The following is a 26229-nucleotide window of genomic DNA, read 5'->3' as shown; positions in this document are numbered from 1 at the left end:
AAGAAGTAAGTTCTTGTGGGCCTAAACTATTTTCTGCTTTTCTTGGCCTGTGGAAATACCAGAAACAAGGTAGCCCTTAAACTAGTTCCTCCTGCCAGCAGACCCTTTCCTGTAGGAGTGTGAGGGAGATTCCTACCTGCAACTCTGAAAGTACAACAAATAGTATCTGGATGTATCACTGCTACCTGATATGTTTTTGTCCCCCTTGCTGACCAGTCAGCTTCCCATAAAAGCCATCTCTCTTCCACACCCGTTATTTTTGCAAGGGAGTAAAGGCAGTAGCATGCCTGGGGACAGTCCTTTTTCACCCTGGAATATCTGGGCAATCCCAAATTTCACTCAGCAAGTGGGCCATTCCCAATTTTGCTAGCATTCCTCTGCTGCTTTGCAGGTTGCTACCTTCTGCCTCTTGGTATACAGAAAAAAAAAATACATATATATATATATATTAATCTCAGCCAGCAAAGTTTGGCTAAAAAAGCATGCTAGTGGTCTTGTTCCTCTTCTTGCTTGACATTCCTTGATCTCTGGACTAGAAGAGATCTTATGGTGACTTCTGGTGGGAACAGCCTGGCCTACCTGCCCCTGCCTGCTCCTGGCTGCACGTTCCCACCACCTCCCTCTCTTCCCTGGTGCTTGGCAGACCAGCACTGAGCTCACACAGGAAACTAAACCAGCAGAAAATTGCCCTTGCAGAGAGTGACCTTCCTCTGCCAGAGCTGGCACGACAAAGGGGATGTGACTGTGAAGCTGGAGAAGACGGGCCAGACCACCTTCTCTGGTTACAGCTCAGCATCGGCCCAGCTTGGCCTTAAGGAGAAATCTCACCTTCCTAGAACAGCTGGTAACAAAGCAATTAATTGAAGAACAAAACATCTACTGGGAGCTTGTGAATAATCCTAATTAATTGACAGCTTTGCTTCCTGCCTTAATGTCTCTAGACAAACCAAGCTAACAGTGCAGCTTGTACACAAATGCTTGCTTGCCTGCTCTTTTTTTGCCAGGTTATTTCTCACCTGGAGCCGTGCCTTGGGTTGTTTTGCTGCAAACACTGGTGGGGACCCAGCAGCAGAGACAGCCAGAGAAGCAGGAAAAAATGAGCAGAGAGGGGCTCCCCAACTGCTCCATCCCTAAATCTGAGTACAGCCACTGCCTGACCTGACTGAGTGCTTTGTGCCTTGTGAGCACGATCGTTCAGCACAGAAATGCTCCCCAGCAATAAGAACAAAGCACGATCCCATATAAATTAAAGCTGAGGGAATAGTGGGTTTTTTCCTGACAGCACATTGTGTGCAGGTGCTGCTGCAGCTGCATTTCATATGCAATGCATTTGCATTACAGGTCTTGGGTGTTCCCTGCTGGTAAGAAATTGTTTCTGAGCTTCATTGCGTGATCATTCTGGAAACAACAAAATGGATTGGGCTACACCAGGGCTTTTTCTCAGAGTTTGGCTTTTGGCTGAAATATAATGAAGCTGGCACCTTACCTCAATAATTTTGGAAATGAGCAATGTACATACTAGAGCCTGTGAAAGAACAGGCAGCATATAATGCCATGAGAAAGCTGAGGAAAGAAATAGCAGACCTCCCTTTCAATTCTCCAACAACCCAGAATCACTACTTGGATCAATATGCTAAAGAAAAATAAAACCGCAGCATTTTGGTGGATGTACCACGTTCAAGATGAATTTACAGCATTCAGTAAAATACTTGAGCAAATTTCATTTCTCCTACAAAAAGGAGAAGAAACCTTCTAACTCCAGGACTACCCACTTAGAATCATTTTCCTTTGGTACCAATCCTCACAGAACCACTTCAGACGCCACTTTTTAATAGAGACGTCTTTATACAAATGAAACTTCAAATTCCTTGAGATCCCAGTTCCCCTTGGAGTTCCTAGATGTACTCAACAGAAATCGAGTCAAGAACTAAATAACTCAAGTCTAAATAATTTTGTCACTGTCTTAAAAAAATATCCCATGACTTCCAAAATCTAGGTAAAGTGAGTTGGCAGGGGGTTAAAATATGGGCATAAGATGAGTAAGTTAGGTTGGTCCAGTAGATATATGAAGAGCTAATAGCCAAAGTCATAAAAATTGGTAGCCCAGAAGGTGAGATAAGGAGTCTCCTACGCTAGCAGAGTGAGAAGAGACATGAACAGGGGGCTGAAGACAACTGCAGACAAGTTTCCTTATGTAATGCTTGTTACTATGCTTGTTACTATGGAAGATACAGGCTCTTTGGGGGCTACAAAGATGAGGAAATTGCTGGACAACAGGATGAAAAAAGTCTAGACTGTGAAATAGGAAAAATTGCACAGAAAAATGACGCTGAAATAGTAGCACATTCACAGATGTATTCTAAAGACAGATTTTACTAATTACTTTAGGAATTGTCTGGACTTCTTCTCACAAGGCAGTGCTTCACAGAAATCCCTGTTCTTACAGCCTGGGTTAGGAGTTGCCACCCTGAAGCTATTGAGCTTCCAGGCAGGTCAGGCTCTGTCCTGTCTGAGTGTAAGATAAAGCAAGTCAGTGTCAGTAAATAAAGCAAGCTCCCTCCTGGGACCCAGCTGTGCTCCTGGTCCAGCCCATCCTGCACTGAGGCACAGGGACACTGGAGAGCCAGTCATCTCCTATCTACGACCTGAAGGCAAAGCCATAAAGGGGAGCAGGGAGTTTGCAATTCTGCATGGATTAGGACATCACATCAAAGATTACGAAAACACATACTTTTTAACACGACCTGAAACAGAAGTGAATCACTAGTTATTTTAATGGATGAAAAAGCAGATCAATAGTTGATTGACCCTAAGTAGCACCTCAGAAAGAAGAGAGGGCCCAAAGTAACAAGATATTCAGACAATACTCAGAAATAACATAGCAGGGCAAGAGAGGTGTTTATGAATTAGCTGACACATACCTACAGAGTTATGAAAGCACGAGAATGGCAAAACAATAAAAAATTGACCTTCCCTCATGTACCAGGCAACTAAGGTCCTACAAGCACCTCCATGCAGTTGCATTTCTCAGCAAGATGTGTCCCCACATGTAGCTAGTACTGTTAAGCTAAAAACACAGCATAACAAAAGCCTTCTTTCAGTGAGATGCAGGAACACTGATCACTTTGGCAAGCTTGTGAGTATTGGCCAATTCCTCCAGGTGGGTATCTGCTTCATTGGAAAGGTCTGGGGCTTGCCTACATGTCTGTCACCAGCAGAAGGTCCTTTCCACTACCTTTGTGAGCAGCATCTGTAGCTGGCTGTACTTCTGCTGGGCAGAAGCTGTGAAATGTTTACTGATGGGAGTGAGGAAAGGGCTGACAACAGCCTCATGAATCATTCGTATTGGAGAGCACGAACACTGCTTTTATTCCTCCTTTCAGGCTAGGTGACAGCTCCAGTTCCTCAAGCTCTATCTTTCCACAATTCTGGTGGATTTTATGCATATGGCTGTCACAAACATTACTGCAAAGATCTCTATTTGATATTGAAAATTCAGGTCTGGAGTATCACACCATGCAGGACTTGTTCTCTCATTCTCAACAGGGACAGCATCATTATTTTATACACTTACAGGCATACAGATGCATTAATGCCAGATAATTCATCTTTTTTTTTTTTCTTTTTTTTTTTTTTAACAAATCAGTGTTCCAAATATGTTTGATATTAACCAGAAGTTTAAAAGGAGCTTGCTGCAGCCAAAGACATGATGGCGACACAGGTGGTGGCAGAAGCCTGGCCACTACCTCATGCTTGGCAGGGATGCTCTGCCATCCCCTGAGTGCTGCATACAATAGTCCCCGTCGTTTTGTTATCCCAAGAAGATGCTGCAGTGACAACACATAGAAAAAAAGCAAGTTTCCAAACATCCACTGAAAGAGCTATCTACAAGAGAAACAGAGAAAGTGCAGAAGATGGCAGTCACCATGGCACTTGTCTCTGAGATTGGGTGGGACACTGTAGACGGCACCTGGCCCAGTTCTTCTCCTGCCACCAGTGGCAGAAGATACGATAGCATGAAAGTCCTAATACCCTTCTCACGTCTTTATACAGCAATACTCTGCTGCAGCAGGAAGCTTCACTGCTGAAAATCAGATGCAGCTGGTGATCTATCAACCCATTTCTCAGCAGCAGACTACAGAGCTGAAAAGCCTTTGAGTGTGTCTTTCATGAGATGCTTACTGTCCTCCTGGAAGTACACACATATGTACTCCAATCCAGCTGATTATGAGCAGGTGTACCAGACCTCTACCAGACCAGAGTCCTAAACTTACAATACTTGTGGGGAAAAAAAAAAAAAGAACTTTTTACTGGATAAGTTGTGTGCAGACCTAGCTGTTACAGATGGTGAGATAGTGGTTAAAAGCCATGAAAAAACTTTGCATCTTCTTTGAAATATGCTCTCTTAGACACAGAAGTGGCAAGCACCAGTGCATTTTTCAGTAAGTTACAAGAAAAAGGCTGGAGGCTACATAGCACTGAATTGTAGATCAAATTAACAGCCTGCTGAAAAGTAGTTCTGCCCAATTTGCTATGCCACTGTAAGCACTGGTCTTGCTATCAGTGATGTCTATGAACTCTAGAGAATTCCCTCTGTATTCAGTGCATGCCATTCTGCACATCATCTGGCAGGTCCAAGCGTGCAGTGTGAAACATTGGAACCTACCATCTTCTCACCGGGGCCTCCACCAGCACAGCGCCATGGGCACAATCAATGAACTTAGCCACTTCTGCATTCAGGGGAGTCAGGGGTTTCACTTGTTCCCTTGCCTGATGTTACAGTGGCTTTATCTAGAACTTTGTATTGGCTTTTGTGGAAACAATGACTTGGTAATCTGCTGTGGCTGGTGAACAGTTATTTGAGCATATCCTTGACATCTGGTCAGTGTTGAAAATCAGCTTAACAGTGAACCAAGGCCACTGTCAATTGATATTGTTATAAATAGTACATACAACCAGTTATTTTGCTCTCTACAGGTACCTTAAAGGAGGCTGTAGTGAGGTGGGGGTTGGTCTATTCTCCCACGTGCCCGGTGATAGGATGAGGGGGAATGGGCTAAAGTTGTGCCAGGGGAGGTTTAGCTTGAATATTAGGAAGAAATTCTTTACCGAAAGGGTTGTTAGGCATTGGAATGGGCTGCCCAGGGAGGTGGTTGAGTCACCATCCCTGGAGGTCTTCAGAAGACGTTTAGATGTAGAGCTTAGTGATATGGTTTAGTGGAGGACTTGTTAGTGTTAGGTCAGAGGTTGGACTCGGTGATCTTGGAGGTCTCTTCCAACCTAGATGATTCTGTGACTCTGTGATCTCCAATAAATAAATAAATACATACATAAAATGCTCCCTATATGAATCTCCTGAAAAAGATGAATGTGAATTAAAATTTTCTTCCTCAGAAATCTCTCATAATATGCGTCATTTTCATCACTGTTTTATTCTGCTTTCCCATTTACTTAAACAATGCTATATTTTGAGTTGTGAAAACTTATGTTGAATAAATACAGCTACAACTGAACAGAGCAAACAATCATAGGTTTAAGTGGACATTACTCAGGCTACTGTGAAGCATCAAAACAGAACAGTGACTTTCACTGCATGTGGAAAGAGTTATTAAAATGCTATACCACTACAATCATCATCTGATAGCCTGCCTTGGGCTGGTCTTGCACTGTGTGGGCAAGAAAAACACCCTGATGACAGCAGCCTGCAATGTCTTTTATGCAATGAAAGTTGACCTGATAGTGTGTTCATCAGCTCAGAAAGCTCCACACTATGGACATTGCCAGATAGGATTTTAACTACAGGTAATATATGTTTTCTTCCAAAAGGTTCTTCCAAAAGGTTATAGTTCCCTGGGAAAATAATCATGAGGCACTGCCTGCAAGTCTGCTGGCATATTGAAAGTGTTGAGGGGGAAAAAAAGCTGGTGAGATAAGCCAGAAGAAAAATGTCAAATAAATTATAGATGTCAAAAATTCCTTGAAGTGAACTGCAGAAAAGGATATTGAATATCTGGTGCTAAACCCCATTTATCTGGTTCATCCAATGAGAACAGATGAGTAACCAGATGGCAACTCAATAACTTGAATAGGGCCAGAAAAACTGAAGGACATATGAGAAGTATTGGTATTTTCCAATAAGAAATGAGAGACTGGGAGAAATCACGAGTTTGGTTTTCCTCTCAGGTAGCTGGCCGTGCTGGAACCTGAAAACACTGCTGGGCCATTCCAAGGCTCTGCACTTTAAAGGTGCTGGTCATGCTTTATAGCCAACGGATGTTGCCTAAGTCTGTCTGCTGCTCAGGGGAATCTCAGGATACAGGCACAAGTGAAGCTTTGGAAGTCACGGCAAGACTGAGGCCAAAAAGGATTTTTAGTTTGCATTGGCTTCTTTTCCAATATCAGTAACAATTTTTCTCATGGAGCCAAGAAAGATGTCCTGACAGCAGTTAAGTTGAATTAATGTGCAGCTGATAAAAATCTGAGGAAACAAAATCAATATTTTTGATGCTTTCTCTTTAAAAACTTCAGCCAACTCTGGTTACATCGCAAGAACATGATGAACAAGTTATCTGAGAAAATATACTAACAGAGTTAAATGAGAAGAAAATAGACCATAATTAACTGGGTCTGGTAAGCTAGAAAACCTGCTCAAACCAAGGTCCTGTCTTGTCCACACCAGTATTACAGCCATGGCTGTAAGGATCTACAATGATGCCTACATCAGGGATTCTTGTCTTGTTTGGGGTCCCCTATGTCTTGGCAGAAAAGAAAGGAAACAGATGTTATCTATTTTTAAAGGATTGAAACAAGGATAGAAAAAAAATCTCCCGGTGACTGCTCAGCCACTGTCCTGATGCCAGTTTTAATTAGCCAACAAATAGGGTATCATTAGAAACATACAGCTGTTCTCTACAGAAGTGGCAGTGGCCCTGGCCCAGCAACATTCAAACATCACTAGCTGGTTGCCAAAATGCTAGGAGACTGGCTTAAAGTCATAATTCTCTATTTTCATTATTTTAAACTCTCAGCTTGGAGGTTCATTTCTTCAAGAGGAATCTTTCATTTGCCTCAGGGATTCAATACAAAATATCTTACATTCACAGGAAACCTCCCTTCCAAAGCTTTTCCTCAACATCTCTCATCCTCTTGAGCACTCTCCCACACTTCAACCTCCAGGAGAACATCACAGCTTGTTTTCTGGAAATAATTCCTTGCCTGGTATTTATCAGCCCACTCCCGCCTGAGCAACGCATTGTCTTTACTCTAGTCTTGTCCCTAGACTTTGCCTTTGCTCGTCCTCTCTTGCAGGTGAGCTCTGGTTTACCATGCTCTCTGTGCCTGGGAACACTGGCACTGTCTTTGTTGACATGGTAGGTGATGGATGCTACTTTCTCCGGATTCCTGTTCTCCTCCATTTTTTGCATTTGCCTGTTTCAGGACATTGCGTGGCTTCAGCCATCGTACTCATTCCTCTGTGCTGGCAGGAGACAGGACTGAGGCCCTAGCTGGTGAGCCTGCCAGCAGCACTCCTTGCAGCACTTGAGAGACCATCAAGTGGGATAAGGCTTTCTCTGCACATCACCTTTTTATGACTTCAGCCCACACCTTTCCTACATATCCACGATTTATTTTAAGAACTACTGACCTTAAAAGTCAAGTCCCTGTGTTCCTGGACACAGTCCTATGTCATTATTTCACATTCCTCTCTGAACACCGGTTCTTAGGATGTAAAGGTCTCTTCAGTCCCTGGTAGCTTTTTTCTTTGCTTCCAAGTGGCTTTGAGGAGGTAAAGGGGAGATTACATAGCATTAAGAGAAATGTTGGTAGGCATGAGAGTCTGGGCACACAAAAAGACACCTAAAAAGTTTGAGGTTTCTACAGAAGTCCTCTGTACACAGACTACTTATTTCTGTGCAGCGATCAGCATTTGGCCTGAATGCATTACTTAGCTAGTACAATGTAGTGCTGAAAAATTCAGCTCCGTGAGTACACGCCCTAAATATATTCAGGGTCTTCTACACTGAGCTGTAACCCAGACTGCTACATCAGGACAGCAAAATCAGCCATTATCTTCTGGTAACAGGCATTTGCCATTTTTATCACTGATGCGACGACAGGTAAGCAAAGACATAAAAGACTTGTGGTGATTTCATCGGTCCCACCTGTGGCACAGGCAGGGCGTTATCTCTGCTACTGTTGTGACACATCCTTCAAACTAAAGGCCCCAGGAGAGCCCTGTGAGAATTTAACACAGTTCCAAAGCAGAGAGAGAAGCAGGGAAGTTCTCCTTTGCAGCTGGTTACAGCTCAGTCCCCTGAACAGACAGCTTGCTAGGAATGGGATGCCAACAACCAGCAATGACATTCACTTCACTGTTTCATGTGATCCCCACATAATCCTGCATGACCCTCTGTTATATTTTTCATTTCCATGTGCTGAAACTAAAAATGCCATCCATCCCTTCTTTTAGGATAGGCAGTGGCTGGGAGGATAGCATGTACAAAACTGAAACAGAGCCAAACAGTGTCAAACAAGGCAACTTTAGACCTTTCCACCAACGTTGACTTCACTCACCTTTCCTGCTGAAATGCTGGTAAATGTCCACGTTTCCATCTGCAGCTTCAGAAACTGCAGAAACTCTAATTTCTACACAGCACTACAAAATACAGGTGGAAATGTGCCATGTCCCCCTCCCATCTTCATTTGCCTCCCACCAGCAATATGAAGAGCATCGTGGGCTGGGATGGTAAATGCCTCTGAGATAATTGTGATGGCTGAAGTCAAACACATTCTTGCATGAGTCTCCATCCTCACTTAAATTGTTCTTTGCCTTGCATAGAAGTGAATGGCTGTTTGGCCCTCTAATACTGGGTAATTTTTATTGTAGGGTGTAGACCATCCATACACATTGCATTTTTGTAGTCCCTATTTCTGAAGATTTTTGCATTCTTCCTGTTAGCTGTTATATTTCAAAGTATCATAGACAAAAGTTATCAACAATTTCAGGTTATACAATGTACTACAATCTTTTTGCATTGATTTTCCCCATTTAAGTCAAAATATAGCATGGAAGAACATAGCATCACTCGTCACGTATATTGGTTAAATGCACTGCAAACTTATATGAAATCATGTATTAATGTTAGAAGAATGTGTCTGCCTTATGTAATTTTAAATACAGATAGTGGTGTAGGAAAAGATCTTCCACATGTTCCACGTCTGTGGTATCCTCTTTTAGGAAAAAAAAAAAAAGAAAAAGAAAGAAAAAAGTTTTCATTGAGGACACATAAAGGCTGGCATAACACGGGGCAGAAAAATGTTAACTTTTCATAATAATAATTAGGGTACAGGTGTAATGAGCTTTCTTTGAGAAAAAACTTTGAGAAATCACTCTTGGAGACAGCAAAGGGACTGAATTCAGTGGCCCAGCTCTGCACTGTGTTTAATGGCATGTTTAAGCATTTGGGTGTTAGTATCCAGTTGGCTTTGTAATTAAAAAATCAGAATGACATCTTTGCTCTGTAATCCCAGCTGCGGTATAACAACAGCAAACTGTTTAGAGATTTTCATTTTCCTTATAAAGGTAACTTCATATTAAAAGCAACACCTCGGATCTCCAGAAATCGCCCTGTCGGAAATGACTTGTGAACGCAGTAAAATCGGAATCCCTTGCGCTCTTTCTCAGGCACAAGCAGTGGCAAACCAGGAGCCGGACAAAACGTCTGCGATGGTTCATGACAAGTGCTGACAACCTGGTGGGTGAGAGGGAGCAGGGGCTGGGAGCGTGCCCGGTGCCACGCATCCCATCCCGGCTGGGGCTCTGCAGGAGGGCAGCTGCAAGGGGCCCAGGGCAGAGCACGGCTTCATGGCCACGCTCGTCCCCTCGCCCGTCCCATCCCCTTCGGGCTCCGAGGATGCTGTTCCTGCTCCGTGTCGTTCTTCTGTTAGGAATCAAAGGTAAGACTGCTTCTCACTTAATCCTTTATTAGCCTGAGTGCCTTTTGGGACGCAGCTAGGGATTGCCATGCACGGTGAGGAATTAACGAGAAATTTCATTTAAAGTGAGGAATCGGTAAGGGATTTTCATTTGCATGATTTTGTTAAATATATTTTAGGGAAATAAAAAAGTTTAAAGCAGGTGAGAAAATCTGATTTTGTAAAATGATTGAATTGCCCAACCAGGTTACTTTAAATTTTGTTGAAATTTATCAGATACAAAACTAAATGATGAAGTGATGCTTTTTGAAAAAATACCTAATGTAATGAAACATTGTTGTGATCAGCAAGCTTCACACCTGTATCGTAGCACATTTTCTACATATTAGGTGAAAAAAAAAAAAAGAAGCATTTAACTTAGCAACTAAGTTTTCATAGGTATTTTCCAATTTAAGCAAAACTTGTGGTAATTCAGTGAAGCGAACCTGTTCGGTATAAGCAAATTAAAAAGAGAACGATACATTTAAGCAAGCATGTTGAATCTCAGAAAGGATTGCCTAAAATATTGCTTCTATGAGAAAACTTCTTTTTCATTAGAAACACTGGTTTAATGACAATATACAAGTGGAAGTTACTGTCTTTCTTTTAAACAAATTTTCAAAAATTAAAACATTTCAGTTCCTACGCAATTTCATTTTTAATAATAATAAATAATTTTCTTATGCTTAGCAATTCTTGAAGCATCATAGAAAAGTGAATAAATGTTTTTCACAGTAATTAGCTCATGAATGGCAATTCTTAAGCTTGCGAAAAGTTTTTTAATGAAATAGCATTTTTTTTTTTCTAATAATGCAGAGTGTTATCAAAGTAAGAAAATGAAATGGTAAGTGTATTATTAGGAAGAAAAGAAATTTTTAAAAAATGCCAGCCTGTTAGAAATGGAAAAGAAGTGTGAGAGAATATATTAAGTGTTCTGTAGATAACCTGTTATAAAGGAGTGGAATATGTAAGATTAGAAAGTATTGAATTTTATTAAACACTCTATTTAAAGATATCTACTTTTAAATTGCTATTTTGCTTATCACTGAAGGATATTGTACTAATGTAAAATTCTTATTTTAACGTAAAGTTGTTTTCATTATCTTTCCAAAATTGACTTTAAGACAATAGATCTAATGAGTCAACTTTCCATTCCACGTATTAATATATTGCCTTCATTGTCATAAGTCTGATTAGCTGAAACAAAATTTGGAAGTAGCTTATCACCACCACCACCAACCCATTACTATCTTCCTTATTTACACACCATGAAATGTATATTTATTTATTTGGGACAGTTAGAAAAAACATTAATATCCCTTCTGTTCTTTCAAATTGCTTTTTCCATAAATAAAAAAGCAGACAAGCAAACGGCTGCATTACTAAAAGTTCATTATTTTTCATCTGCTCCCCCTCCACAATAGACAATAAGGGCTGAGACAATTTTGCATCAGAGCATCCAGACTAGAGAGGGACCGAGTCCACAGTGACACAGGTACAAGCAAGCATCGCAGGGAAGGGGATACGAGTCAGAGAGAGCATTCCTCTGGTTTTTTTTGTCCTCGTGTAACTGTGTTTCAAGAGGTACAGAAATATGAAGTGAATGACTGATGTGCCCCCGCACGTTTTCAGTCTTGCCTTTTCCTCTGAAATGTTGCCGAAAATGTATATGTAGTAAATATAGCAACTTTGGGAATGTTATAAGATGCATTTACATCTGGGAAAGCCACATCTGCAGCAGGTCTCGAAGGAAAAACATGTATATTGTAAAACGGGTATTGAATACAGGTTGTTTAGTTACGGACTCTAAAGTTCTTAGATATATGAGTCCACTTTAAAAGAGTGGCCAATACCACTGGATTACAAACACTCCTGATATTTGAATGGCTGGTTAACCTTCAAAAAGTGCCCTTCGTATTTAGCGTGAATAAATCGATGCTGCTTAAAAAGGTGGTGTTTTACTGCCCTCTAACGGCTGACGACAAACAGCTCTCCGTTTTTTTTTTTTCTGTTTTTTTTTTTTTTGGTATTTATTCCCCCAAATCTCTCTCCGACAGCCACTGGGACACCGGGTGTTCCAGCCAAAATGAAATCTTACATGTCAAGACCTGTGGAAAGTAATTGCGCAGCATCCTGGACATGTTGGAGAAACAAAACTGGCATGCTGCTGGGCGGAAAAGGGGCTATTCAAATCAGAGTCCTGCCTTTGTAATTAATGCTAATTAGCCTAACTGTGCCTGAAACATCAGTATTTAAAATGCAAACACGTGAATACATCTCATCTGTCTGAATTGATAGGAAGCCCAGGAGGATCTTCTGGTGTGACCGAGAGAACAGGCATCTCTAACAGCGGGCTCTGACTTTATATATCACTGCCTGGTGATTCTATGCTTGATGGATTTAAGGATAAACGATTTAATCCCAGATTTTTTAGCCTTTTTATTTACCTTTTTTCTTTTCTTTTTAATGAGCTGCTGTTCACAGCAGCTATAGTACCTCTTCAGTGAGCAACTGCTTCGCATTGTTACAGTCCAGACCTTAATAACGGTGCCGATGCTTGCCAGTGATCAGTTCAGTTCTGGCAATAAAAAACAACAACAACAACAAAAAAACACCATCTATTATAAATGTGACAATTAATCATTTTTAAATGTCATACAACTACCGAGCACAAATTATGGTGTGACTCACTTTTCAGCCAGGGAAAAGAATAACCAGGTAAAGGTGCCATTCACTTCAAAGCCAGAGGTCAGCGATGATGTTTCCCTGTGGAGCACTGTGGATGAAGAGGCTGTCACTGTAATAAATACAGGAACCCTAAAGCAAGCAGGTTTTAGATTCATGCGAAAAACGGATTACTAGTGCCATTTTTTGTAGATTTTTTAAATTTCACAAACTGATGGTATGTAATTTGTGCTGTTGTTTTAATCCTGCTCACCATACAGCCAGTTATGTGGATGTTTAACGTGGACAATGCACATAATTTCAAAAATTTCATGGCACAAGTTCTTTCAGTTCACCAGATATCTCTTTAACCTGTAGTTTGAATCTATAGAGTTCTTTTTTTGCATGGAAAATTTGATACAAAACCAACTCTTTCTTTTCCCAGCTAGAAAAAACATTGGTGGAAAAGAATAGTTATGAAAACTTAGTTCTGTACACATTTTTGTGTGTGTTTTAGTGTGTGTTGAAACAGGAACATTAAAACAGGATCCAGAAATGTAATGATTTCTGTTTCCATTTCTGATTTTTTAAATTTAATCCAATGTGCTTATGATTCATTTTTGTTTCATTTTTATTTTTATGATTCATTGTTGTTTATCGTCTGTTCCTTCCTAAGCACTGCTGAACTTAACCATAGCTGAGCTTCAGCTGAGCCCCTAATCAATGAGCTGATTTCACTGACTTTGAAGCTAAGTGAAGCAAGCTGGCCTGTCTGCTCTCACAGTGACCTGAGAGCACTGACGACAGGATCAAAAAGGCTGTTGTCACCTGAAAAGTGCCTTAATTATGTGCATTATAACAGCTCCAAGCAGTGTTGGTTCAACAAGGAGCTTCCAAGAAAAAAACGATTTTATCCCTCTGAAATCTAGTCTTACTGCAAGGGCCATTTGCAGAGAATGTTTTGGTTTTTTTTTCCACTTTAAACAAAACTGTTCTTTCAACCACAGCTACTGAGCCGACGTACTTTGCTTGCGGTATTAAGTTTGCAATCAATTTATAGACTTGTTCCATTAGAGTATGTTGAATAACAGCAGCATGCTTGAGAACTGTGCACATGTTGCATGAACCTAGCTGATCCTCAGTAATGTGCAATATTGTTTGGTCGATTTGTGCCACTCAGAAATTTATGGCGAGAAACAGGGGGAAATCTGCTAGTAACCAGAGAAGGAGCAGCTCCATCATAGGCAGAAATTTGAAGATTGAATTTTATCACATGGTGAACAAAGGAGTGCTCTTATGGTATTATTGCTTTGAAAGCAAAGCTTCCACTTTTATCTGTAGCTATTCATCAGCCAAAGTGCTGTCTGTGGGGCAGTAAATCAGGAGCCTTAGCGAACTGCTCCATCCAGCACTGCAGACACTGATGAGAGAAGACGCGATGCCGACCAGATCCTGAGCATTACTGGGAAGTGGAAAAGGAGCAACTGCATCCACCAGAGCAGTAAATACACCACGCTTGATGAACGAGCAAACTGAGACAAGTTACAACGAATGTAGAGACTCAAAGAGAAAACTGAAGAAGCCCCTTCTCTTTGGCTAGCAGCTGATTTCTTGTCCATGAGAACAATTAACTGAATGGTGGGAGTGAAGAGAGACTCACGTTGAATTTTCCATCCACCACCCCACATGCAATCTGTTGCGGCTTTGCTTCTTTTGAGAGGTCAGGGACACACTCAGTCCCCTGGAAAGACAATGTCAGGCCATAATGAGCATATATGTCAACTTCGAAAAAATGCTTCACAACAATGCTTTGTCTGTCCCTGAGTAAATACAGGAAGAAAGCTTTTTCCAGTCCAACTTTTGTGCAATATCTGACACATGAGAAAATGGGTTAAAAAAATACTGGCAGTGGCATAAGAACTTTGAGGAAAACAGCAAACTATCACAGTTTAATTGCAATATTATTCAAAATAGTGATATACGAAGATGTACAGTTTTACCAGTCTGGTTTTATTGACGTATTGTGTCTCAGCAAGAGCCTTCAGAAACACTAGTCTACAGCTCTTCCTCTGTCTTCCAAACAAAATAACAAGAGGATGGTAGCAGTATCTCACTTCAAAAGGCAAGGCATATCTTGACGAGATTTTTTTCCAAAATGAAGAGAAATTGGATATCAAGTCTCAGTTCAGACTTGACTACATATTTCATCTCCTCTTGTCTTGTGCCTTAAACCCAATTCTTTGTATCATACAAAAAGTACTATCATTAGGAGAGCATTATTTAGATAAAACTAAAACATATTCACTTGTTAAAGATCACTGTTTAGCTGTATTTCTGCTCTTTCTATACGTGCTGCTGCTATATAGCCCCTAATTGTCCATTGGCCTCATAGGAATTGGATTACCTCACTTTGTTTTAGTCATTTCTGCCTGCAATTTTATCCCATGTATTTCATTTCAGTCTTGTGTACAGTCCCATAGGGGTCTCATGTGTCTAAATTCAAATACAGCATGGCAGCCTTTGCAAGGTGGGTCCACAGGCATCTCCATCAATTCAACTGAGATTGTAATCCAATATGCTTTGTCAAACTTGAACTACAGTTTTCAAAGAATTTTCTAATTAATAAAATAATATTAATAATAAACACACAGAGAACAGCTGCATGATACAAAATGCTTTACTATGTTTTGTTTATTCTGATTTTTTCAGCTTTAGCATTCTTTTATTAGTTTTTCATAAAAGAAAAGGGTTTTCTTTTATTAGATTTTCATAAAATCCCCTGAAATTCTTGTGGAAAGAAAAAAAATGCTTTTGCAAATGCTCCATAGCTGTAATGGATTAATATAGCAGATTTCCTGCAAAATCACACTCTGCAGAATTCTGCAGTTCTACAGAAATTCGATCTTTCATTATGTGTGCTGATACACGAAATAAAAACTACTATCTTGCTTTTAACATCGTCTGAATTGGTGATTTACAAGACTATAAATCTAATTGAATTATTGTAAAAAGCATTTCAAAAGTAAAGTGATAAATCTGAGACCATGCTTTGCAGATTCATATCAAAATTTGACTTGCAAATTGCTCAAAGATTTTACTGCAGTTGTGTGCAATAAGACTTATAAGTTGCATGTCTCTGATGTGCAAGTGGACACGTCTCTGTTGCCTAGCCGCCTTCAGCATGGGAAGTGGCTTTCCACGTGCTCCAGCTGGAAATTCTCTCTCCACATAAGACTTCCATCTCCCCAGGCCAGGAGCACCAAAGTTCCACTGCCCTGCCCACCCACTGCCATGTTTCGCAACGTAATGTTCACACCATCAAGGAATCAGTCTGCTAGGAAAGGATGCCAAAGGATGGCTAGCAATGTGTTCAGCAGATAAAGGAAAAGAGAGAAGAAAAGCAATCAGACGCTTACAGATGTCTCTCCTAGATTCCAGCTGTAGAAAGCCATTTCTAGACGATGCTATAACAAATTAGAATGACGTAACATACTTCAAAGTGTAAAATGAAATTATTCTGTCGCATGCAGTGGTTGTAGCTTCATCAGACCCTTCTAATTTTCAATATACTCTGCTCTAGAGGAAATGTCTTCCCATATTTTCTCAGAGTCCCGGCTGATGGAAGGCGTTTCGGTTGATGTGGTCTGCCAAAAGGGTTATTTTCCATGTGGAAATCATACAACGTGCCTCCCACGGGCATTTCACTGTGATGGCATAAATGACTGTGAGAATGGTGCAGATGAGGAGAACTGCGGTAAGTACAGCAACATCTGTAAGTATGCAGACACAAAATCTAGTTGTGGGATGTGTTCCTCCAGCTAAAACACATGGAATCACTAACGGCCTTCAGATGATCTGCAAGCCTGACAAGTCCGGGGTTTTCAGTGTGATTGAATATTTTAATTTCTTCAGTGAATGAGGGAATTACACCTTGCTGGTCAGGATGCTGGTTGGCATGCTGACACCATGGAAACTCACTAAAGGCATGCCCCAGGCAGCCTCCAGTGCTGGAATTCCTGCACAGCCCTCTGCTATGGAGAGGGGGTAATCCCTGCACATCCGTGTGGGGAATCCTTCAAAGTGGTTGCATGGGCTCCTGCAGATAAATAGGGGTTCTTGCACTCAGTAAGGCTTTTCAATAGCAGATGATTTTAACTGTTTTAAGAGTTTTAGTTATATACATATGTCAGTATATGTGCATGAGCACATGTGAACTTGGTGGTGGTCATACCACCATTCTTCTTATTGATCTCCATGCTTGCTCTCAATCCAAAAGAGTTATGAGAAAGTCAGGTAAATGAGACTGATCTCCTTTTTTAGGCTAAGAAATGATCCCTACTTTGTGGCATGGTTCCCTCTACATCACATTTGACTTGTGTGACTCTGAAGCATATTGGGTCAGAAGCTAATGTGTCAACTCTACTGTCGTCTCCTGCTTTGTAACCTCCCTCCCCACCTGCTTCCTAGTGTAGTTCTTACATCTCTTTCACTTTTTCTTTTCTTGGTATTTCAGATCACTCTCCTGTGCCTCTTTCTTTCTTCTTTACCATCACCCTTCAGCTACCATCTTTGAATGGGGTCCTTTGTATTTGTGACTTTCCACGTCGCACATTTCCAGCGCCATTGCTAACTCCAAAATTCACCTTGGTGTACTAACACTGATTGCTCCAAAGACTGATATTCTCCATATATAATAGAGATTCCTATCTCCTGCCAAACTATTAAAAATTCTATGCTATACAAATGTTAACTTGTTTTCTCTCAAATATAATATAGCTTGTAAAATTGTCTATTCATTTCACTGTTCCAGCCATGATCTGTTCTCATTATTTTTCATGGTTTGTCTGAAATCTGAGGTCACCATTTGTATTCATTTACTTGAAATTGGTGTAAACTTCCTGTTTTTTACTGAGTCACTTTCTGTTTCTTCAGTCGTGTCCTAACATACTCCCATTATCATGTAAATTTTCACTGTAAATAATTTGTAACTTTCCATGCTATACCATGTACTACAGTATGAGTTTCTCTGCTATATTAATCATTTTATTTTAGCATTCAGTTAATTTTGTCAACACTTATAATAATATTTTACATCTTCTTTAGATTTCTCTCTGCCGTGCTCATAGTCTGGTGCACTTCTGATATTCAACTTGCATGAGATTTCTTAATTTGTGCTTATAATTGATACTCATAATCAAGAGAAAAGACAATCAAAACAATCATTTTGAAGATTTACTTTTGCTTACATCCCATATCAGAAAACAGATAGAAAACTGATACACCCCACAGCCAAAATACATGTTCTGTGGTATTAATGTTCTGGTTTTCATTAAAAGTTGATGCAGAATTTAAAGTATAGATGACAAATGTTAACACTTTTTATAGGAGATAACAGTGGATGGGCAAGTATCTTTGATATGGTTCGTGGAAAGCCTAATTATCTGGACTTATCAGAAGAATGCTGTAAGTAATTGCTGCTTTTTCCATTTCATTGCCATTCTGACTTATTCCTAAGTGCACTATAACACCCTTATTAGTATCCTCAAACTATTTTACATTTCTAAGACTTTTCACTGCATATACATATTTACTATAATTATAGAGATATCTGGAATTTTAGATGAGCTCAGGGAACTCCTTTAGCTTCCCAGAGCTTTTTGCATGCACACCAGGCAGAGCAGAGTAAAGATGTGTGGAGTATACTTGTTAGTGCCAAGTTGCAGCTTTGCAGACTTGCAGGAAAATAGTAATTAAATTTTTGGAAACTTTTGGAAATATAATAATTGTTTTCATCTCACTCTGGAACAAAAGAAAAAAGAAAGGTTTCTTTGTGAAGCTTTTTTAAAAAAAAAAAAAAGACTTAAAAATCTTGAAGTGGTTTACATTAAACCCTTCTAAAATATTTTTCTTGCCTACTGATGAGGAGTCATAAGCCCCAGATTAGTTAAAGTAGTACAGTTCTGAGACAGCTCTTCAGATGGACTGCCAAGGAGGGGCAGCCAAAAAGCCTTTAATTGCAGCAAGCAAGGACAGCATCGTGGCAAGAAAGAAGCAAGTTTAGATGCTGTGTTCCCGCTTGTCCGCACTAAAATCAAAGCATCCAGCTTCTCAGTGAGGTGTAGTGACTTTAACTAATCTGCATTCTCCAGTGGAAACTGATGCATCAGCAGTTTCTAAAATGTTCTCATTTGTGTGTATGTGTGTGTGTGTATATATATATAGAGAGAGAGTACATGTTGTCTTTCAGTTACCCTTATTGTATCTGGTACTGTATTTATGGGGAGTAGAATTTTAAACCTGATTTTTGTTTTACCTATGTCTGAGTTCATTATGTGTAAAGTACTGCAGTCCCAGGAAGCACAGCATCATTTTTAAAGCCTTCCTGATAGGTGAACCTTACAAAGGTAATTTGGGGAAGGGGGCATGTTAGACAGCATAATGTCCAATTCCTTTCTAAAAAGGGGTCTCAGAGTGACGCCCCATCTGATCAGACGTACTTGGTGGGTATAAGACATATACATATAAGACATTCCCTCAAGAATTCCTTTTCCTAGGTCTCCACCAATACCCAGAAGGCTGCAGCTGCATGGAAACAGAACTGGAATGTGCTGCAGTTAATCTGAAATCTGTCCCATTTGTTTCAAGTAATGTAACCCTCCTGTAAGTGGAGTCCCTTTTACTCTCCAAAATAAAGCTGTATTAGAAACAAAGATATGCCTAAACACACTTTGCATAGTGCTGTACTACCAAGTGTGGGCCCTCTGCATTCAGAGACTGCAGAAAAGATCAGCCCACTATAGGTACTTACTAGGGATTTACTAGTATGTAGTCAATGCTGTGAGTGTTTGGCTACAAGGTCCACTTCGGGGTGGAATTCATTTGACAAAATATATGTGTCAACAGAGTAAACCAGTCATCTAATACAGGCCGTATGAATTGCACACAGACTGTGTTTACTTGTCTCCCCTAAAGAGGGTTTGGGTGTTAGCTGAGAAGAGGATTTTGCACTGTCCACGTTACAATTAGGCGAGTTGAATGCCACTTGGGTTCGTCATTCCTATGTCTTCAAGTCTATGGGCCCCAGGGTGCTCACTAAAGATCACTGGTTGTGCAGCCAGCACTCGGGTAATGGGCACCCACCAAATATTGCTGAAGTTACCGCAGCAGGAATTTCAGGATTATTGCTTCTTAATGATGACTCAGAGCTCCCTATTTCAGCTTGCCAGCTCCAGTTTTACGGGCTGTGAAAACGTATAAGGCTGAATCCTTGGTAGCCTGGGAAATTCCCAAAGATCTGCCTGGATCAGCAGAGGGAAATATTTAGAAGAGGCCAGTCCTAAAACTGAGTAAAGAAGTTGGATGGCTTTCAGTTAGCTTGTTCAAGTGGTCAAGAACATTTGCTTTCCAAAGAGATCAAAGTGAGAACTGTCCTCTCCCAGCTAATCCTGGGAGGGCACTCAAGCTTCACCTGGGGATTCAGACAATAAGGACGGATGACAAAGACGCTGAGGAGGCTACCAGGCTTCCCAGGCAGTGTGATGCACCCGAAGTAATGCACCCAGTATAAGGAAATGCAATGCAATGCACCCAAAGACCATTTTAGACTCTGAGCCTGTGTTTAAACATCAGTTACTGATTACTTCTAGGTCACTCGCACACAACCAGATCCATTCTCTTCCAGATGAAGTTTTCAGCAAGTACACAGAGGTGAAGAAAATGTAAGTATCTTGACAGTTTATTAAAGCATTACATGAGTCCAGAACTACATGAAATGCATAAAATCAATGCACAGTCACCTCTGTGATCACTTTTTAACAGTATAGCACAGAACTTGCTTTCAAAATGGATGTTTTGATCATGGTGGTCTGCCAGTCTAGCCAGATAGGCACAGATGAGGGCAGCTTCATATACAATACACAGAGATCTGGCACAGAAAAATAAGTAAGCAGAAAATAAATCTGTCTAATAAGCACCACTGCCATTCGGCGATGAAACTGCAACTTACTGTTTTAAAAGGTTAAATAACACATCTTTAAAATTTTTCCCTTTTCTTTCTTTTTTGATGCCACGACACCATGGAAACCAAACACAAATTATGTAATTAGCTGCACACATGGCAAGTTCTACTATGTAGTCAGTCCTCTTATAGATCACTGGTACGTTTTTTCAAGCTGGATGGTGTCTTCCATGCTCTTTATATAGTAAGGTGGCCTTCTTATTGGAATTTGACTTGGAGAGCTTCCAATACAGCTTCCTCCAAGTTCCTGTAGGAACCAGTCTGCCTTCCACTGAGTTATGAAGACGGGAGACATTCGGATATATTCCATTATGAGGTAGAATGACTTGTGTCATTTTTTAATATGTCTGTTGTTAATAACAAAAATAAAAAAATTACAAATAAAAATCAATCAGTCAGCCCTGTAACTGGCACCTCCCTCAGATATTAATTCTTACAGGATTAAGTTTTACATACAAAGCTAGCAAGTATGTGGTCTACATGAGAAAATAGGGACAACTCCAAGGGTAAGAATTCATATGACAAAGATAAATCCTCATAAAAATCATAAATACACAATATTTGAGCTTACCTTTTGTTTTGGATTGGATGGTGTATGCTTTTTGCTAGATAGTTCCTAATGACAGCTCAAACCACCATCCATCCAGAAGAGGTTAGCAGCCTTCAAGGTTTGCCTTTCCGTGGGAAAGGACTGTATAATTTGAAGAGTGGGCAGGGTTCTAGAACCAATTTTATATAAATAAAATATATATGTCACTAATTTTCAGCAGAGGTGCATCACCAGATTCAATGTACATTAACACAAGTGTCAAGGATGGCCTCACTATTTTTCACATTTCATAAAATTCAAAATAATACGCCTGCACCCTCGAACAGTATTGGCCTTTCTCTCCAGCCTCCAGTGCTTTGTATTTTATACCTTCATTTTTATAGCTTATGATATTCTATTCCAAAAGCATAATCAAGAAATGAGAATGACACAGCCTGGAGACAGACACGTATTGTATAGCTTCATAGAAGTCATTAGAAAGTTCTGCTCTGGTGGAAAATACTGAATCTGACTTCAATGGTGTTACGTCAGGCATTAATTTAATAGTGTGCTTAAAATGGCAGAAGGGGATAAATAGGGGATTATGAAACATATGCAATTCTAAGAATAAGACAAGATTATCCTGGTTTTCTTACCTTTTCTGTACCAGATTTCTACAAAACAATTGCATCCAGACAATATCGAGGAAAGCATTCTTTGGACTATACAAACTTCAGAAATTGTGAGTACAGTATTGCCCTAGTTTTGCCTTTTTATATCACACATTGCTTCTTGGATGTCACAGAGTAAACATCTTTCCACACTATGGGAAGCTGCATCTAAACTTCCACCCTTCGGTCTCATTCAAACACAATTCAGCATATTTTAGTAGCTTGAGAAAGATGCTAGAAGTGAGCAGTCCCTGTCTTTTAACTCCTACTGTGACTCTAATTGAACTCTGGGGCAAAGACAAATCACTGAACTTCTTTCTGTATCATCATCCACCCATTATAAACTTCATTTGGTATGTGTACCTGACAGTGCCTCATTAGTTGACTTTCACAAAGCGTATTGGCTAAATTATTCAGATGTTGGTATTTACAGCATTTTTAGGCAGCATTTCTTAAAATCCAGGAACCTCACCACTTCCAACAGCTGATAAAATCTCTGTGCCTTTGAAAATCAGGCTAATCTTGCAGGCTTCTTATCAAGTTTGGAATAGAAAACTACAGTTATTGACATTTTGACAGATTTTTTTATTATTATTATTTTATTTTATATATTATATATATATTATTATAATAATGTGTATTAATGCAAAGCGTTTTTTTACTACTTCTGGCTTGATCTGAAATACAGTATGGATAAGACCTAGGCAAAAGCTGTCCATTGCATCACAGCAAAACATATCCACCCCTGTGCAGCACAAAGTTATTCATAAAAGCACATTTTTAATGCTTTACCCAGCATCATTCCACATATAAAATACTAAAAAGCATTAAGTCAAATGCTATTGCCCTTGCAGTAGCAGACAGCCTTTTATGAGATAGCAACCTTAAAATACAGCATTTTAAAATCCAATGTTGCCCGTCACAGTTGTTTATCTTTCTGGTTGCTCTCATCATGTCTGAATGTTTTTGGCTTCCTCACTTTAAAATTAGTCTACCAGGTTTTAGATAGCATTATTTTAGTTCCCGTGTTATACTCTTTGTCAACAGGTATCTCAGCCATAACTGCATCACCAGCTTGAAACCTGGGGTATTCAGAGATCTACACAAATTGAAATGGCTGTGAGTATCCATTTTCTCCTTGTTTGTAAAAGTATTATTCATTTCTGGCAATGTATGTAAATCTGGCTTTGGTCTAAAAGGAAAAAAAAAAAACACAAGGCAGTAAATCTATGTTTGTACATGGCATTCTGCACAAAAATATTGTGAAAGACTACAGCCTGCAACTCCTCATTGCTGTTACAAAGACTACATTTCAATTTTTGGAGGTCTAGTTATTCTGGGTCCATTTTCTATGCCTAGTTATTCTGGAATTGTAGACAAGAAGCTTCCTTGTGGTTTGCTCATTTCATCCTTCTTTTCACTGTTTCCTTACAAGGACCACTGATGTAGAAAGAAAAAAAAAAAGAACTATTTTTTTCTTTCCAGAATTCTGGATTATAACCCAATAGCGAAAATTTCCCAGCAGTTATTTACTGGCCTGAAGTCTTTGTTTTTCCTGTAAGTACTGCTCTTGCACATTTTCATATTGATATTGTTAAATACCCAAGTAGCTTTCCCTTCTATCTTTTTGTTTTTCCTCCAAATTCCTTCCTTTTCCCAAGATTTCAAGCATATCCTTCATGAAGGAGTCATGCTTGCAAACTCCCCATACCTACCTATTCTGGATTCAAATGTGGATTTCTCACAAGCATTTTTCATGCTAGGACCATCCTAATTATGTTTCAGTTAAAACTAAAGCACATTCTTGAAGTTGTAAAACTGTTTAGGACCATATCTCTTTTCCCTGAACACCTATAAGAAACTCATAATCTAAACTGAAAATTATTGAGTACAACCTGGAGAAACCTAGCCTCTCCCTTTAGAAAATGAAGAGTATCTAGGTATTGAGATAATTCACCATGCAGATCCCACTGTTATGACTATAACAGAAAAATACATTTCAGACAGAGATTACAGTGCGCAGGAAGGAGAAATGATATCCTATAAGCTCCTTCCACCACCCTCAATAAGTAAATCAGCACCTGAGAAGTACAATCTCAGTTCCTCATAAAACATAGCAGCTGTTTTTATTAGTATCCAGGGAAATAAATCATTTGGTTTTGCTAGTGGAAAATGCAGTTTTTAGCTACTAGTCCCTTGGCTCAGGGCAGAGAAGATGAAAAACTTTGTGTCTTTAATTAGCCAATGACTCAAGTGTCTCAGCTAAGCTCCTGGTAGGCAGCTGCGGCCACCACAGCTGGCAATAGCAGCTTGGAGAACTGAAACACCTCCCTACCCTTACCAGCTCCCATGGGAAAGAGTTTGAGAAAGGTCAGAGCACGTGTGGAAAACCTACAGTACCAGTACTGAGGATTTAACTTTTTTAATGGACACATGGTTTTGTTTGTTTTTTTGGTTTGTTCTTGGTTAATATTTTGGGGGGGGGGGGGGGGGGGGGTTGATCAAATCAATATAATTCAGCATATTTCTCAGTCATTCAATGTATCCATTGCTTATTAAAGAAAAAAAAATAAGAACTAGCAATTATTTTTCTGGTACTAAACGTGTTTTGTTACTGACAACTTAATCTTTTTTTTTTTCTTTTTCTATTTTTTCTGTAGTTCTGTAAAATCTAAATTTGCCTTAAGTTTTAAAGCAATGTAACTAACCTAATCTTGGATTTTTCTCAAAAGTTAACATTTGCATATCTTTCTTACACTTACATATTTTGCTGTGAAGTATGATAAAACATCTTGTTTTCTAACCATATTTTAATTTATGAAGATCAATGATAAACAATTCACTTGAGACTCTTCCTAAGAAGATCTGTAGTCAAATGCCTCTTATTAACTGGATGTAAGTAAATCATGTGAAAGTTTCCTTTGATAAATTATTATATCATTTTCTGTGAAGACAAAAATTCATCATTTTTTTATTCTGTTAGCCCAAGCCAGGTGTGACATTCTAAAAATAGTAGAGCCTTTGCCAGTGTTGAACCTCACGTTGTCTCAAATGCCTATCTGAAAGATACCATAGTCCTCTGCCAACATAAACTTTTAGAGCTGCTTCTTGTTCTCATGACTCTCATGAGCTTAGCAAAATTCTGTCTTTCACTTCAATTTACCAAAGAAAATGAAATAAGTTATTGTGAATATGTTTACCCTAAGTATAACTCAGTATACAGACGTTGCAATTAAATGTAAAATCTCCGCCTAGCGGCCTCTATTTATTCTAGTACACAGACTACATATGAGAAATGAAAATGTATTACTTTACTATTGCTGAAAGGGTTGGTGAGCTGGGCCATAAATAGAGATGAAATCACAACAAAGAAAGGGCTATACTTTGCTTTTTTTGACATTTACATTCATATTCAGAACTAGGTAATAAATTGGGGATAATTTTGGAAGAAATAAATAAAGGACGGACATAAAAAGGAGATTATACCAGAGCTTGTACTCCCTCCTGCAAAATCATTCTACGACTCATGAATAACAGTTTCCTTATTGTTATTTAGGGATTTCGAAGGCAATCGTATCAAGACCTTAACTAATACCACCTTCCTAGAATGTGATGCGCTCACGGTATTGTAAGTAAAAGACATAAAAACAAAGCAATAAAAACCTTTTGAATATGTGTGACTCAGTTCTCAACACAGTTTTTGTCTCAATATATAAAGCCTAATCAGGACAGTTGTGCTTTTGTCAGGGAGGTATTCTTTACAACTGAATGAATTACTGTAAGCATAGTCACATGGAGCATTTTGGCAATTGTCATGATATCACTTGTTTCAACAAAAAGAATAAGAAATAAGCATACTATATGATTTCTGCCTTGTGACCAGTTCATGAGTACCGGGCTTTTCAAACTCCACAAAGTCCTGGGACTTGCAGTCTGACCACAAAGCAGACATAATACATACAGTATGCCCGAATCTCAACCTGCAGATGTTTTTTCTTGCTGAATTCATTCCTCCTTCAGACTGGCATATTCCCAAGAAGGGAATAAGAAAAAAAAATATATCATTGCTGATAAAATTAAATATTTTTGTATACAACAATAATGCACATCCTATCTTTTTTATATTCAGCTATAGTTCATGTAATACAGAGGAAAGGAAAAACAGAATCTGAAGGGGGATCTGAAGGAGGATCATGAAGAAAAAAATTTACATGCTCAGAAATATGAAGTGTTCCTTGTTGTTCTACTTGGTGTGGTGTCTTACCAGTGAGGAAAGAGAATTCCCTGCAGTGGGATGGTATGAAACTCAGTGAGAGAAAAGCAAAAAGCAAAAACAACACACCTAAATTTGAATATGTAACTTTTCTGTCTGG

At 39.5% G+C, this 26229-nt stretch overlaps 1 protein-coding gene across 1 annotated transcript in view; it reads left to right on the top strand.

Annotated features, from left to right (window-relative positions):
• Positions 1-9865: 9865 nt before the first annotated feature.
• Positions 9866-26229, top strand: part of RXFP2 (relaxin family peptide receptor 2) — a gene marked incomplete at its 5' end in the record, with an annotated part of 28978 nt that continues 12614 nt past the window's right edge. Inside the window, 11 exons of the mRNA XM_083802759.1 lie at positions 9866-9957; positions 10116-10138; positions 16220-16393; positions 18025-18102; positions 19194-19299; positions 20286-20357; positions 21856-21927; positions 22904-22975; positions 23342-23413; positions 24680-24751; positions 25413-25484. Of these exons, the coding sequence (XP_083658885.1) occupies positions 9866-9957; positions 10116-10138; positions 16220-16393; positions 18025-18102; positions 19194-19299; positions 20286-20357; positions 21856-21927; positions 22904-22975; positions 23342-23413; positions 24680-24751; positions 25413-25484 (905 nt within the window). The remainder of the gene's footprint in view (positions 9958-10115; positions 10139-16219; positions 16394-18024; positions 18103-19193; positions 19300-20285; positions 20358-21855; positions 21928-22903; positions 22976-23341; positions 23414-24679; positions 24752-25412; positions 25485-26229) is intronic.

The sequence above is a fragment of the Anser anser genome (genome assembly GCF_964211835.1).
Source record: "Anser anser genome assembly, chromosome: 1".
Lineage (NCBI taxonomy): Eukaryota > Metazoa > Chordata > Aves > Anseriformes > Anatidae > Anser > Anser anser.
The sequence above is the reverse complement of the archived record's forward strand: the minus strand, read 5'-3'. Positions and strand labels throughout refer to the sequence as shown.